Genomic DNA, 14,812 nt, shown 5'->3' on the forward strand with positions numbered 1-14,812 from the left:
CTTTGTAAATTTGAACACCAAAAATCCTAATCATCTTTTTTATTTTTAAATTAATTAAATTTCACTCAAGTGAAAGTAATGTGCTGGTATAGGAAAAGGACTAGAATTGAAATGAAGAACCTAATTCTGGCTGTTATTTACCCCTGTATGACTTTGGGCTCTTAATATTTCTGGTTTTCACTTTTTTAACCTCTTAAGTTGAAGGTCTTGGATGAGAGTTCATGTAGGATACAAGCTCTTAACTTTTGCTTGTTATCGTGGACTTTTTTGGCAGAGTGGTAAAAAGCTAGAAACTCCTCACAGTATTTTTAAATGCATAAAATAAAATGTATATGATTACAGAGAAATTGAAATACTGTTCTAAAAATATATTAAAAGACAATTTCATGTATCAGATTAAGAAGCCTTGGGGCAGCTAGATGGCACAGTGGATAGAGCACTGGTCCTGGAGTCAGGAGTACCTGAGTTCAAATCTGGCCTCAGATACTTAATAATTATCTAGCTGTGTGGCCTTGGGCAAGCCACTTAACTCCATTGCCTTGCAAAAACTAAAAAAAAAAAAGCCTTGATCTATGGCTTTTCCAGTTTTCCAGATCTATACCTTGTGATCACAGTGATACCTTAAAAGCCTTGTGATTATAATTACTGAATGTTGCTTCTAGCCAAAAGGAAAAAGAAATTAAAAAAAAATCTTTAGTGTTGAGAAATGATTTAAGGAACTTGAGAGGGGAATAACTCAAATGAAAGCTATATTTAATAACATAAGACACTTCACAAATAAAGAATGAAAAACATTACTAGGTTCCAGTAGTTTAGGAAGAACATAAGCTAATGTTCTTGTCCAAAATTGGAAAACCACAGTAGTGAAGATTCTTGAGTCTGTAACATGTGAAAACTGGTTGAAGGAATTGAGTACATCAAGCCCAGAGAAAAGCAGACTGTTCAGAAGGGCTGTTATGTGAAAGAACCATTTGATATATTTTGTTTAACCCCATTAGGCAGAAGTAGGAGGAAGTTAGATGGGTCAATTTAGATTTAAGATGTTAGGAAAAATTGCCTCAAAGTCAAATGAGCTCCCTGGAAGTTTGTGTACATTGCAGTAAGTACAAAGTCTTTTTCATAGAAAGTTTGATTTAGAACAGTGGTGTCAAACTCAAATAGAAGAGGAGTCCCTATGTCTACATATTGACTTAGAAAACCACAAATTAGTATTAGCTATGTTGTGATATATTTTTTATTTTGTTATACATTTCACAAATTACATTTTAATATAATTTAAGAGTCTTGCATGTGAGATATCCAACTCACATATCTCTTCTCTAGAGGATTATTATAAACTTTACAACTCTGAACGTCTGTGGAGTTCAGAGTTGTAAAGTTTATAATATATGTATATGTACATATACACTAAAACTTGCTTTGTGGCATTTATTTTTGTCTTCCCCTGTAGACTTCACAGTTTCTTTTCTGATTGTGTTATTTGTGATTTTTTTATAATGCCTCTGTTCCCTTGTGGAATGAAGGCCACCAGCTGAGACCTGATTGTGGTAGATATTTTCATAAGGGTCAATAAGATAAGGAAAGAAGGAATTTCTATTTTCTTGCAGTTTCATCTTAATCTGATCGATTTGCCACTTCTATTAATTTTTTCTCCTGGTTTATGAAAAATTATTGCTATTATTATTTGATTGGATATATTTTCCTCACCCCAACTCCAGGAAAATTTAGTTCTTGGCCAATTCAGATCAGTAACTACTTGCAATGCACAGGAGTTGTCTGAACAGCTAAGCAACTTGCCCAGGATCCTATAACTTATTTTTGGAAGAGATGAATTATTTTTAAAGGAAAACTTTTAGACTACCAACATTGCTTTCAGAATTTTGTACATAAACAATTTGATTCTGGAATTATGGTTGTTTAATCTGTAGCTGTCAATTAATTAATTCTAGGTTTTATCCTTAATAACATGAGACAATTGGATTTCTGTTCTCAGAATTCACTAAGAATTTTCAACTTTAGCTTCTATTAAAGTCAATGTCATTAAAGCTAAACTGCTTCCTCTGGACTTCTGAAACCAGTTTGATCAACTTTAGAGAAGGAAGAGATAGTTGGTCTTTGTAAGGTGGTATCAGAAAAAGATTGTCAAAAATGGAATTTTTCTTCTTTTTCCATATATTCTCTTGTGCAGTCTATACTTAGAAAGACATCTTTAACCAATTTTACCCTAAAATTTGAAGATTATTATAAAACTTTGATAGGTAGTACTGAGCACATGCCAACAACATAGTACAGTTCAAGAAATGTCACTTGTGCTAATAACACACCCTCCTACCTTTTGTGGGACCACACTTATTCTTTATTACTGCAATGACTGATTTTTATTTACTATTCTTCCAGTTTTTTGTAACTGTTTTTCTTCGTTAAAGATTTTTCATGTTTGGAAATGATGTTTTGACAAATTAGAAAAACTATACAATGTTTTAAGGGTCTGTTTCTATCTCTTTAACAGTTTGACTATGCCATTCCTATTAATTGCCCAAAAGAAAAATCAGTGAAGAATTCAGCAATATTAGGATATTGATCAGGAAATGCCCCATAGATATACTGCTTATGCCTTTCTTGTTTACACATTTGCCTCTTAAAGGCATTATTACTATAGGGTGATTGACTATTAATGAGTTGAATGGTATTTATATTGTCCAGTGAAAACTATTTCACCTAAGCATAAAAGAAGATGGAATCCTTTCAGATCAATACTCCGTCTAAAATGTCTCAAATCCAGAGCTACGGAGTGTTATACTTTGTTGTAATTAAAGTTCCTTTTTGTTTTGAAGTGTCTTGCTTGGCCCCTCTCTTCTTGGAGAGGTAAGTGATAGGCTGCAATTTTTTGGTACATTTGAATAGTGGGTTTTGCATGGGGATTTGGGGAAGCTACTGCCTTTTCTTCATGTCAGTGCCCCTGCTAAACTTGCTTTTACTCTTTTTTTTGATCATGCACTTCAATCTGATGCATTATCTTTGCCTCCTTCATCTCCTTAGACCCCTCAATTTGGTGAATACCTGTCTCATGTCCTTCATCAAAAATCTACTACTCTGTTCAGATTGACATAAATCTGACATCTTACCTACTGGCTAAATAAAACTATGAAAACACTTCAATATTCAATTGCTGGGACTCCTTTTGCCTGTTCTTGCATGTTGCCTGTTCCTAAAGAGCCCATAAGCTTCTTCTTTAAACCTACTATTCAAATGCACAGCAGGTGGGACCTATGACCTAAGGGATGGGTAAAAAGTTTAAATACCTCATTCAGCTCTGCCCTAAGTGAAATGAAATGCCTGAATCCCTTGCTCTCCTTGCCTGGACCATATTTTTCCCCCCTTCTCTCTCTGAAATGACCATGGTATTCTGATAAAATTGTCAGCAGAGAAATATAGGGCTCTATTAGGCATTTGCACAAGATACTGAATTTAAGAAAAAAGACTGAGCAGATTTTCTAGAAATGAAAATGTTACATATTTTTGTAAGTTTTCATTTTAAAGAAATTCAAGAAGGAAAAAAAAAGATTCAGAAGTGAGACTAGATCTTTCTTTACTTTTCTTTGTTGTATACTTAGGGTTGGAAACTTTTTGGGAATGGTTGTAGTCTTAACCAGTCTTTAATATTTCTTTCTCTCTCTCTCCCTTAAAGATTCAAGAAACTATTCTCAGTTCCTTATATAGTTTTTAAAATTTGACTGGTTACTAATATTTCTTAATTAAAGTGAAGTTTTTTTTTAGTTTTGTGAAGTGCATGAATTTATACATTGTTTTATAATGACTTTAGACTGTTGAGTAGAGTTACTAAAATATTATGTTAGGCTAAGATTATCATGCTGTGTGGGTGAATCAGCAGGCAAGAATATTTTAGATATTGTTATTCATTTTGACATATTTGTTCTTGTATTTGATCTAGAGTATATTTCACTCCATTTCAGCAACAGGGTTAAGAATTAGAATTGAGTAAAAAAAACAAAGGGGGTGGGACTTGAGAAACCAAAATAATCAAAAAAGTCCATATGCTTTATTGATAGATTTCTCAAGTTCTTCAAATCCTATTTACTCTTTTTTTTTTTTTTTTTTTTTTGGCAAGGCAATGGGGTTAAGTGGTTTGCCCAAGGCCACACAGCTAGGTAATTAGTAAGTGTCTGAGGCCAGATTTGAATTCAGGTACTCTTGACTCCAGGGCTGGTGCTCTATCCATTGCATCACCTAGCCACCCAAATCATATTTACTCTTAATAAAACTGTTATTATTATCTGATTTTTAAGCCTATAGCAAATTAAAATTTCAAAATTAAAGGTAGAGGCATTGTTTTAGGTAAGGGTATTAATGGTGGTGAGAAGTAATGACAGAAGACAAGATGACTCCAAAAAACAGACAAAAATTTTTTAAAAAGAACATGGCAGTCTGAGACCACTTAGTGTAGAGGTAAACAGTATCTCAAATCCTTCATATTTTACCTTAATTATGGTATAAGGCGATGATTTATCATAATGTCAATGCTGAATCAATATTATTCATTGGCTATTTTTAAAAATCCCTTCATATTTCTTTATTGAATCATTACTTTTTTGAAAAGCATTGATACTCATAGTATGAGGTCCATAATCATCTATTCAGAAAACTTGACTAAAATGAGTAGAGGCTTCTAAATAGGTAAAGTTTTAATGTATTAAGGTAATTCTCTTCAATATTATTATTTTTCCTTAACTCTGTAGAGAGCAAGGCTATAAACAAGTAATCTTGGGGTTCAGAAATTGCTTGTTGGTTCAAGGGTTCTGATAAATGTTACAAGTTAAAATTCTGGCCCCTTGGCTAACATTTCTGAAAGCACCCACCTGACCTTTGTTGCCTTCCCCCTTCCAATTACCCCTCCCCAAAAGTCTCTCTCTTCTTTTTAATCAGGTGCCTCATATCCCCATGTAGAAACTTTGTGTAGTGTAAGTACACATTTTATTTTTTTTTTTAAGAAGTAGAGAAGAGCTTGTAAACAAGTATTGAAGTTCATGTAGTTTCCATAGTTCCTTCCCTATTTCATTATTTGATACTGTCAGAATAAGACCCTGATATGGGCAATGCAAATTGGTCACTTTTGCCACCTGTTACCCTCTCTGGGGAAAACTTAGACTTTCCTCCTCCAGAAAATCTAAACATAATGTTTAAGATGAAGTCTCTGGACTTGACCTTATTGATATAAGTAATAGCTATATATAAAAAACATAATTTATTTATTGCCATGGTCTCACAGTTCAATGAAGAGAATAACAGAAGGAATGGCTTACTATAATATTTAGAATGAATATGTCAATCTCTTTTAAAAGCTTAAAATGCCACTGTTAAATTTTTACAGTATAGTTTATTTTCTTTTTTTTGTTAGTTTACGATGGTATCAACATCCTACAGAAGAAGAGTTACGCCTTCTTGCAGGAAAACAACAAAGGGGAAAGAGCAAAAAAGATAGGTAAATATTGTTTATTATAGTGTTACTATATTGGATTCAGTTTAAGAAAATAGGATTGTAAGGCTTTCAAAACAGAAATTTGGAAGTTGTGATAAATATCAAGGTGGAAAGGACTAAAGAATCTACAGTAGAAGCAAGCAAGTTATAAAAAAATCTATTTAATTGAAATACTTTAAGAACATTTAATATGTAAAAATCTAAATATAGAAAACATAAATTTGGTACTGACTAGTAATAGTCTTGAGGCAATGTTATATTGAGGATAAATCTATGGAGAGGTAGAACACAAAGTAGACCTGGGTTCAGATCTTTCTGTGACCTTGGACTGGTTATAATGTTTTACACCAGACATCTTTCTGAGAGAGCAGAGATTAGCTGCTGACCTGCATTGTGGGAGAGAATTTAAAATCAATGATCTAACCAAAAGAAGCTCCATTATAAAAGAAACCTCAGTTTCACAAAATGATTTACTGAAAAAAGATTATCTTTTTTAAAATAACTTCTCTAGTACTTTATAAAATATACATATATAGAAAAATAATTTTCTCAAAATGTTATGGAATACTTATGTTTACCATAAAAAGTTAATAGTCCAGATTGTTATAGCTATATAGATTTTTTTAAAAATTTAAAATTTTCACTTTTGTAATATTCAAAACTTATACTTAACATTTCTTAAATATATATACCAGAAGTATAGGGTTTTTTCCTCAGTAGTAGGAGATTTGTATCTGTTTAAATGTTCATCATTAACATACTCATGCTATTTCATCAGTTCAAATGTGTCCAGGATCATATCTTATAGAAAGTAGGTACTCAATATGTATTTGCTAATTTATTAAGATAAAGTAATTACTTTAAAACATTTCTTTTTTAAAAATTAAAGCTATTGTCTAGTATTCTAGAATGACAGTAGTACATATAAAACTGCTTTCATTAACCTCCCCTTCAACCCTTCTCTCCCCACCCCAACTCAACTAAATCTCTGTATCAGCAATCTCTTGAAAGATTCAGGTCTGTGACTCTTATTCTAAATAGCAAGGATAGACTTATGATTAGAACTGCTGTTAAGCTATTAATAAACTAACTGACATTGTCAGCAAAATGTTTGTTCCTTTAAGTTGGATGTCTAGTGTATTCACTTAATGAAGCTTACCAAATATCAATCATTAATTGAAATAATTTACCTCTAAAAGTTTTGCTTCTTTCTAATAACAGATTGATTCACTATTATGAGCTATTCATTCCCCTCTGTAATTTAAAACCTGAGACTGAACTTTTCACTTTAAAATTTTTTGAGATAGCATCCTAGACAACAATTTGATAATTTTTTGTATTTATCTCTTTTTTATAGGAAATATAATGGTCATATTGAAAGTAAACCCCTAACTATTCCAAAGGATATTGATCTTCATCTAGAAACAAAGTCAATTACAGAAGTGGATACTTTAGGTAAGAAACATTTCAGTAAAGGGTTTTTGGTCAAGTGATCTTTGGAACTTAATTGCACATTATCTTAGAGACAGTTTAAACAATAGAATGGGGCAGCTAGGTGGCACAGTGGATAGAACACTGGCTCTGGAGTCAGAAGGACCTGAGTTCAAATGGCCCTCACACACACTATAATTACCTACTTGTGTGATCTTGGGCTGGTCACTTAACCCCATTGCCTTACAAAAACTAAAAAACAACCAATAGGACTAAATTGATTGTTACTTTTATATTATTAATCTTAAAATACAGAAACTGTAAAGCATTGAGAACTTAAAAAGCTAATTGATACTTCTTATAATACTCTTTTCTTCATGAAATTTTTAGATTGTAATGAATTATATGTATTTCACCCATTTTACTGTGGGAAAAAGAGACCTTAAATGGCTTGCGAAAAATATATTATTTTTCAAGGATAAATGTTGAAACCATATAGCTTTTCTTAATGTCTCTTATTCCAAGTCTCATTCTACTGTAATATTCATAATTAGATTCATGTTAGTGCTGTTACAGAGAAGTATGGATAGGAGTTATAAAACTTCATTTATGGTCTAGTTCGACCCTTATGTCCCTGAAAAGCAGTGAATTTCTGTGACTCAGTTTAGCTAATGGTAAAATGGATATTTTACTTTTTTCTTGCTTTAAAAGGATTGTTTTGAGTATTTAGTGCAAGAATATTTGTAGTGCTTAACAGTTCAGAAAGAATAATAATTTAAAAGAATCCTAAGATTACAATTGTTTGAATAGCCACATTTAAAGGAACTGATGGTAATAAAAATACAATAAATCTGCTATTATGATTTTTATACCATGAATTCTGAGTCAGCCTATATATTGCCTTTCTGAATTTGAAATTTAACATTGTATAAGTGTGATATAATATACTTAACCTATAATGGCATTATATGCAACTAGGGTTGTAAATGCAGAAGATATGATTGATAGAATATTCTTTATATACACAGGGGGAAAATCAGAGATAAAGTACGGAAAAGATTAAAAAAAATAACATGAGTGATTTATCCTTTTGATTCACACCCCCACCCCCCACCCCCATTAGGACAAATGGACATGATTTAATGTTATTTAAAATCTTGATTAATTTTCTTTTTAGGTTTTCTTTTTTTTTTCTTTTTTTTTTTGCAAGGCAATGGGGTTAAGTGGTTTGCCCAAGGCCATGCAGCTAGGTAATCATTAAGTGTCTGAGGCTGGATTTCAACTCAGGTACTATTGACTTCAGGGCCGGTGCTCTATCCATGGAGCCACCTAGCTGCCTGATTAATTTATTTTTAATGATGTTTAGAAAAATATCCAAACCTATTTGATCATTGTTTGTTTCACTATTTTGAAGTCAGCTATTTAGAGGCTACCAACAACCAAGAACTCTATGTATGGAAAAGAGTGTCTTTCATATAATTTTTAGTAAATATTTGTTAAGAGAGGTAGGCAACCAATCTTGGAGATGCCTAGAGATGTGATAGGATGAAACCTTCAGCTTTACGTTCAGTAATCATAAGTACATGTGAGAACATAAGTGCCCAAAAGAGAGCTAAAACAATTACTCTGGGTATGAAATTAGAAGTGTTAAGTCAGTTTGAAAGCAAGTGAAAATTTTAGGCAAATTGAAAAAGCATTAAGTCTTTTTACTTTATAAATTGTTATATTACCTTTTCATATGGAGATCATTAAGGGTTTAGTCTTTTAACCTGCCTTGTTTTGAATAGCAGTATTTTTATTTTAACATAAATTTTCCTTTAAGTGAGTGATTTTTAAAAAGATTCTCAAAATGTTAAAGTGTTATCTTATAAGTAATAAGGCCAAATATTCCATTCCCAATTCCCACAACTGAGTTAGTGGAAACAAAGTTTGACACATAGAATTTTGATTTAGTAAATAGGATTGTATCATCAGGTGTTTATATAATATCAAATTATATTAGACAACTGTCTGGGTGCTATTGGGCTAAATTCTATATTTGGGATTAATGGTGTTTGCTTAATCCCTAAAGTTTTAACACCATAAGTAGGATAAAAGGAAGAAATAGAATGACAGAGATTATATGCATTGAGATAGACATAGCATTATCTTTTCCTTTTATCTTTCCCTCCATTAAAAAAAAAGATAAAAACATTTCCCATTCAATTTCAGATCCCTGACCTTGCTTAGATTTCTGGTCTGTCCTTTCCCAAGGAAGATTGTGGAGAATATAAAATCTTAGGTTTATTTTAAAGGATCCCTTTAGGGATACATATTGAGGAATTAGAAGACCAAAAGAAAGTAGAGAGCTTGTTCATATTCAGAGTATTCTGCTTGTAATGAGAACATTTGGAACTTAAGAGACTGGTTTTGTGGAGTCCAAAGGATTTCTCAGTTGCTTAAATAAGGAACCACCAAATAGAAAAAAACAAAATGAACAAAACACTTAAACTTTTTTATTTTAGTAGCTTATAGTAACTCATATAAAATAACCCTTCCCCTATTATTGATGTTAAAATGGTTTAAGTGTCTTTTTATGAAGCAAAGCTCATAAGACAATGTACTTTACCTGAGTTTGCATGTATCCTTAGGATAAAAATGTCATAAATGAAATTCTCTTTTAAAAATATAGTACTTTAGGGGCAACTAGGTGGCACAGTGAATAGAGCACTGGCCCTGGAGTCAGGAGGACCTGAGTTCAAATTTGACCTCAGACACTTAATAATTACCTAGCAGTGTGACCTTGGGCAAGCCACTTAAGCCCCATTGCCCTGCAAAAACCTTAAAGAGTGTGTGTGTGTGTGTGTGTGTGTGTGTGTGTGTGTGTGTATTTATATATACACACAAATATATAATAATACTTTGGAGTTTTCTTAAAAATCAGTGATCAGTTTTTAAACTACAATGTACTTATAGCCATTTTAACATAAATTTAAACATTTTGATGATCAGTTTTTTATTTTGATTGTTTGATACATGAGATCCTAAAATTTGTAACATTTAATTTTGAAAATAAGATTCTGTATTACTGAATCTTCATATCTGCTAAGCTTTTATAAATCTACAAATAAAAGTTTAATGTTTAAAATTAAGTATAAATCCTTATCTGCTATTGATGAATGTTTAGATAAAACATTTGTATTTGGAAATCTTTATTTTTCAGCATTACATTATTTTCCTGAATATCAATGGCTGGTGGATTTCACAGTGGCAGCTACAGTAGTGTATTTAGTAACTGAAGTCTACTACAGTTTGATGAAGCCTACACAGGAAATGAATATCAGCATTGTCTGGTGCTTGCTTGTTTTGACTTTTGCAATGTATCCTTTACTGAACCATTGATAGTTATTTCAAATGATATTTCATGAATTTATTTTACTTTTTTAGTCTATGCCTTAAGAATTTGTCACAATTTGAACGATAGCAAGAGTATTTAAAACACAAGCTTTTATTTTTCTGTTAGAATATGACTTTTTTTAAGGTACTGAGCAAGCATCAATCTGAGATATGCAGAATGTAAAAGGCACTCTGAACTGACCATATTTTGAATATTAACTGACCTAGGAAAACACCCTGAAACTAAAGTAGAATTTTTAAACCTTGTGTTCAGTACAAAGCTGTATCTACTTGAATCTTTACAAAGCAAAATGCTGTACTGTATAAAAGCAGTAATCATCCAAATTAGCTGAAAAGCATGCATAAGATATCCATATTTCGATAATTGTAGTAGCAAATTTAGTTCAAGCATTTAAATCTCTATGGATTTTAGCTGATAGAACTACTTCAGTAGTTAAAAATTATCATGTAATTCAATTTCTTAAACCTCCATTAAAGCAGAATGTGTCCTCATAATCAGCAGTCAGACTGTATAAAGCATAATGAAAATATTTTAACCTGACTGACTGTTGTCCTCCAAATGTCATAGATGTTGCATTTCAATACATTTGGTACTGATTTCTGATAACTTCTGAAATATTGTGGTGTTAAAATAATGTCACTTCATATTCTTCTTTTTATTTTACTCAAGTTTATTTCATTAATTTATAGTGTGAATAGATGAATTTATTATATACATTTCTACATGTAAAATAGCATATAGGAGTTTTGTTTAAAATATTCTTTATGTAAATTTTTGTTTTTAGATCATGATACTGCCCTGGGTACCTGTTGGGAGTATAAAAAAGGTTATTTCTTAATGGCAAGGCAAATTATTGATCATGTGAATACATTTCACCTTTTGCTTCACTGTCAGCACGAGCTGACTGTATGAGAGTAAAGGTCCCATATACTCTCCAGCATTGAACTGACTTGGCTTAGTCTTAACAGAGCTCTTGAGAAAGTCACCAAACAATACCAACCCTGTGGGATCCCAGGAGCTTGCTGTCTCCCCATCATAGAGGGGACAGAATGTGCTGAAGGGCTTAGAATACAGTCTATTTTCCCCAACTCTGACCCTCCACAATGGAAGAAGAGGGAAGGGGTTTTTAAAAAGAACCCAGAATGTGAGAAAATCTACTCTTTTCCTGTCTTCAGCTGTATGAGGTATGCAGGAATCTCAAATTCCTTTAAAATGCCAGATGATCTTAACACCAACCATGATACTATTTACAACCTATCTTTCATCTTAGCTATAGTATATCTGGTATGCCTTTTATTCCCTGTGTACAGAGTCTAGTTGGAATGACCTCTGTCTGGCTTCTGTTCATTTTCTTATTGTTTGTGCCTGCTTATTAGTCAAATACATGTCTCCATTGATTATGTAGGACAATAGCCCTTCTTAATTCTAGAAGAGCATGTAAATCAGTTGAATCAGAACATCTCTGCAATCATTGCTAATGATTTGTGTTTTTTAGAAGACTTGAAATTGGTGATATACAACTTAAATAGTTATTCCAAATTTATAGGTGAAAGAAGCATCATTTTATTGCTCAAATAGTTTTCACCCATGTTATTTGACTAATTAGATATTGAATCAGTGATGATAAAGGAATTTACAGTAGAGTGTTGTAAGAAATTCCAGAAGGTAACTAAATGGAACACATTAAAAAAATTGACATAGAAGTCCAAAACCTTATAGATCATCAGATTCCATCTTTATCCAGGTTTATATGAGCCATACATTTAGTCTAGCTCAGTCCTAAAACTATCCAGAGCTCCATCCAGCCTTACTCTTAAAAATCTGATACTTAAAAAACTAGCTCACTGGTCTGTTTCTAATCATAGACAACCCCTTTCCTCAAATTTACTTTACTATAGTTTCTGGAATTACTTTCTTTAACTTTAAAACATTTGGGACATAGAGATTTAGGATGAAGGAGGAATATATGGAAAATATGTAAATCCTTAGTATATTCTCTGCTATACTAACTAACTAACTATATACATATATATATATATAATCTTCACTAAATATATTGTAAAAACCACCATCATCTATGCTGTGCCATAAAGCCTTTACAGTTAGTTACACAGTCTGCTTTGTTTCTACTGACTTTTCAATTAAGAAATAGGGCAAGCTAGAAGGAGAATTTGAGTATTGAAAGTTTTAAGATTTTTATATGGAATAAACTCTAAGAAACTTTAAGGTTTCAATTTTGTATAAATTAAAAGAAAAAACTTTGCAAACTATGGCATCGAGACTAATATTGAGTCAATTACGTGAATTTGAATGAATAGAAAGCTGTTTTACAAAGAAAGATAAAGCTTTTTTATATGGAATAAACTCTAAGAAACTTTAAGGTTTCAATTTTGTATAAATTAAAAGAAAAAACTTTGCAAACTATGGCATCGAGACTAATATTGAGTCAATTACGTGAATTTGAATGAATAGAAAGCTGTTTTACAAAGAAAGATAAAGCTTCTCAGTAGTCCTATTATATTTGGTTAAAGAACTGGATCATTAGTCACATTTCCACAGTGCTTGTATTTTACAATGTGGATGCTTTAAGGTACAAAACCCTATTATCTTTGTTTTTATGACTATGTTTAAAATTTTAATTTGAGTGAAGTATTTAGAAATGCAAATTTTGCACCAAATAAAATGTTGACTGTTTAAACTGAAATAAACTTTAGAATTTACACATTCTATCAATATTTAGTCTTTAGTCATTGAATAAATTTTTAGATTGAAGGTCACTGAAAACATTTGTTCACTATAAAATGTAATGACAGTGACAAAACAAAACACTGAAGTCATCTTTCTTGAATTCCATGCATGGTTTTAAAGTATTTTCCTACTTCACATAAATGTTCAGTTTTCCCAGTACAGCCCTGAAGTAGACAGTATATGATATTGAATGTTGCTAGTGAATCAATTGTTGAGACTGTGCCAAAGTATTTGTTTTTTTTCCCAAAAAACTTGCATATAGTTTATTACATGATTTTCCAGTTCTAGGTCTTCTATGCTTATGAGGCAAATTACTTAATTTTCAGGTCAGAAACTTGTGATTAGACTGAGAATTTATTTGGACCATACAGCTTTAGTTCTGAGAACTAGTTTTATGATGATTTAATTTTTTTTGTTAAGGTGATAATTCTTTTAAGCTTAAAATTGAGATGAGATTAGTTTTTTTTTAACAACTTACATAGAACTTAAGAGCATTAACGTTTTTATTAGTTGAATTACTTAGTGATTTATAAAATTTTTACATTTTGTGCATCAGGGATTTTTGTTTAGATCTGTGTGTGTTGTTCTCCAAAACTCTGACTTCCATATTCATCAAAAATGTACCACAGGAACTTTTATCAATACAAAATTCTTTTTCCCTTTTTTTGAATAGCATTCATCATTGTGTTTTCTCTATTTGTGGGAGAATTTTCATATTTTTCTTCTATTTATCTTAAACAAAATATGATTTCCTAAATCTATCGTGAAAAGGAGTATATTTTAATGGAAATCTTTCAAGATTTTTTTTTAAATCAAGTTTCAAGTTAGGATCAGATTAATGCTTTTTCCTAAAAGATTCTGTTTGACGGGCCCTACAGATTGTTGGATTACTTATTGTCAACATTCCATATGCAAACTATTGAACAGAGCAGTGAATATGACACTTGCAAGTGTTTCAATTACTTTTTATGTTGGACTAGTAGATATAAGTTTTTGAAGAGGAAAAAAACATTAGAAATATTTATTTCATTAGTCACAAAAAGAAAATGTTTTTCTGCTACATAAAATTAAGAAACTTTAAATATACATGAAAATCTTTTAGGAAAAAATGGGAAAGTGACTTGTTTACTAAAAGCTAAATTTTACTAAAGTCAAGGATTTACTTTCTCACTAGTGACTATAGTAGTTTTGTTTCATCAGAAAGTTATTTTTAGATTGTAGTTCTTTTTTTTTCCTGTTAATATCTTAACTGAAGAAAATGGGAGAAAATAGGTTTATATAACTTGGAGTTAGCTGTAGTACAAGAAAAAATACACTGCATTTTTAAAGGAAGTTTTGAATTAGACATTTTAAAATCTGATTAATCAATTTGTAAACTGATGATAATGTTGATTAAAATCTGAGAAGCCTCATATGACCTAGAGCAAATCATTTAAATTCCTTGGTCCTCACTTTCTCAGCTGTGAAATGAAATAATATGATAAGATGACCTCTGAGTGTACTTGGCCAATTTTAAATTTATAATCCTATAATAATATTTTAGTCTTTAGTACCTAAAAATGTTTCCATTTGGACCCAAAAGCATACAGAACAGAGCAGTTAACATTTTTTCTGCTTCTACTAACCCTTCCCCCCTCTCATCTTTTTTCTTTTCTAAATTCAGCACATTTACATGAAATTGTGATATCACTCCAATAGAGAAAATATTAATATTGAATCAGTACTTTAAAAAATGCCCA

The 14,812-nt window shown here is 31.4% G+C and overlaps 1 protein-coding gene across 3 annotated transcripts in view; it reads left to right on the forward strand.

Moving 5' to 3' along the window:
- TMEM161B (transmembrane protein 161B) overlaps window positions 1-14,812 on the forward strand; it is a 137,491-nt gene that overhangs the window by 74,753 nt on the left and 47,926 nt on the right. For all 3 annotated transcript variants that reach the window (XM_074202999.1, XM_074202997.1, XM_074202998.1), the window contains exons 3-5: window positions 5,417-5,500; window positions 6,855-6,952; window positions 10,131-10,287. In XM_074202999.1, coding sequence (XP_074059100.1) covers window positions 5,417-5,500; window positions 6,855-6,952; window positions 10,131-10,287 — 339 coding nt within the window. The remainder of the gene's footprint in view (window positions 1-5,416; window positions 5,501-6,854; window positions 6,953-10,130; window positions 10,288-14,812) is intronic.

This window comes from Macrotis lagotis, chromosome X, assembly GCF_037893015.1.
Source record: "Macrotis lagotis isolate mMagLag1 chromosome X, bilby.v1.9.chrom.fasta, whole genome shotgun sequence".
NCBI classification, from domain to species: Eukaryota; Metazoa; Chordata; class Mammalia; order Peramelemorphia; family Peramelidae; genus Macrotis; species Macrotis lagotis.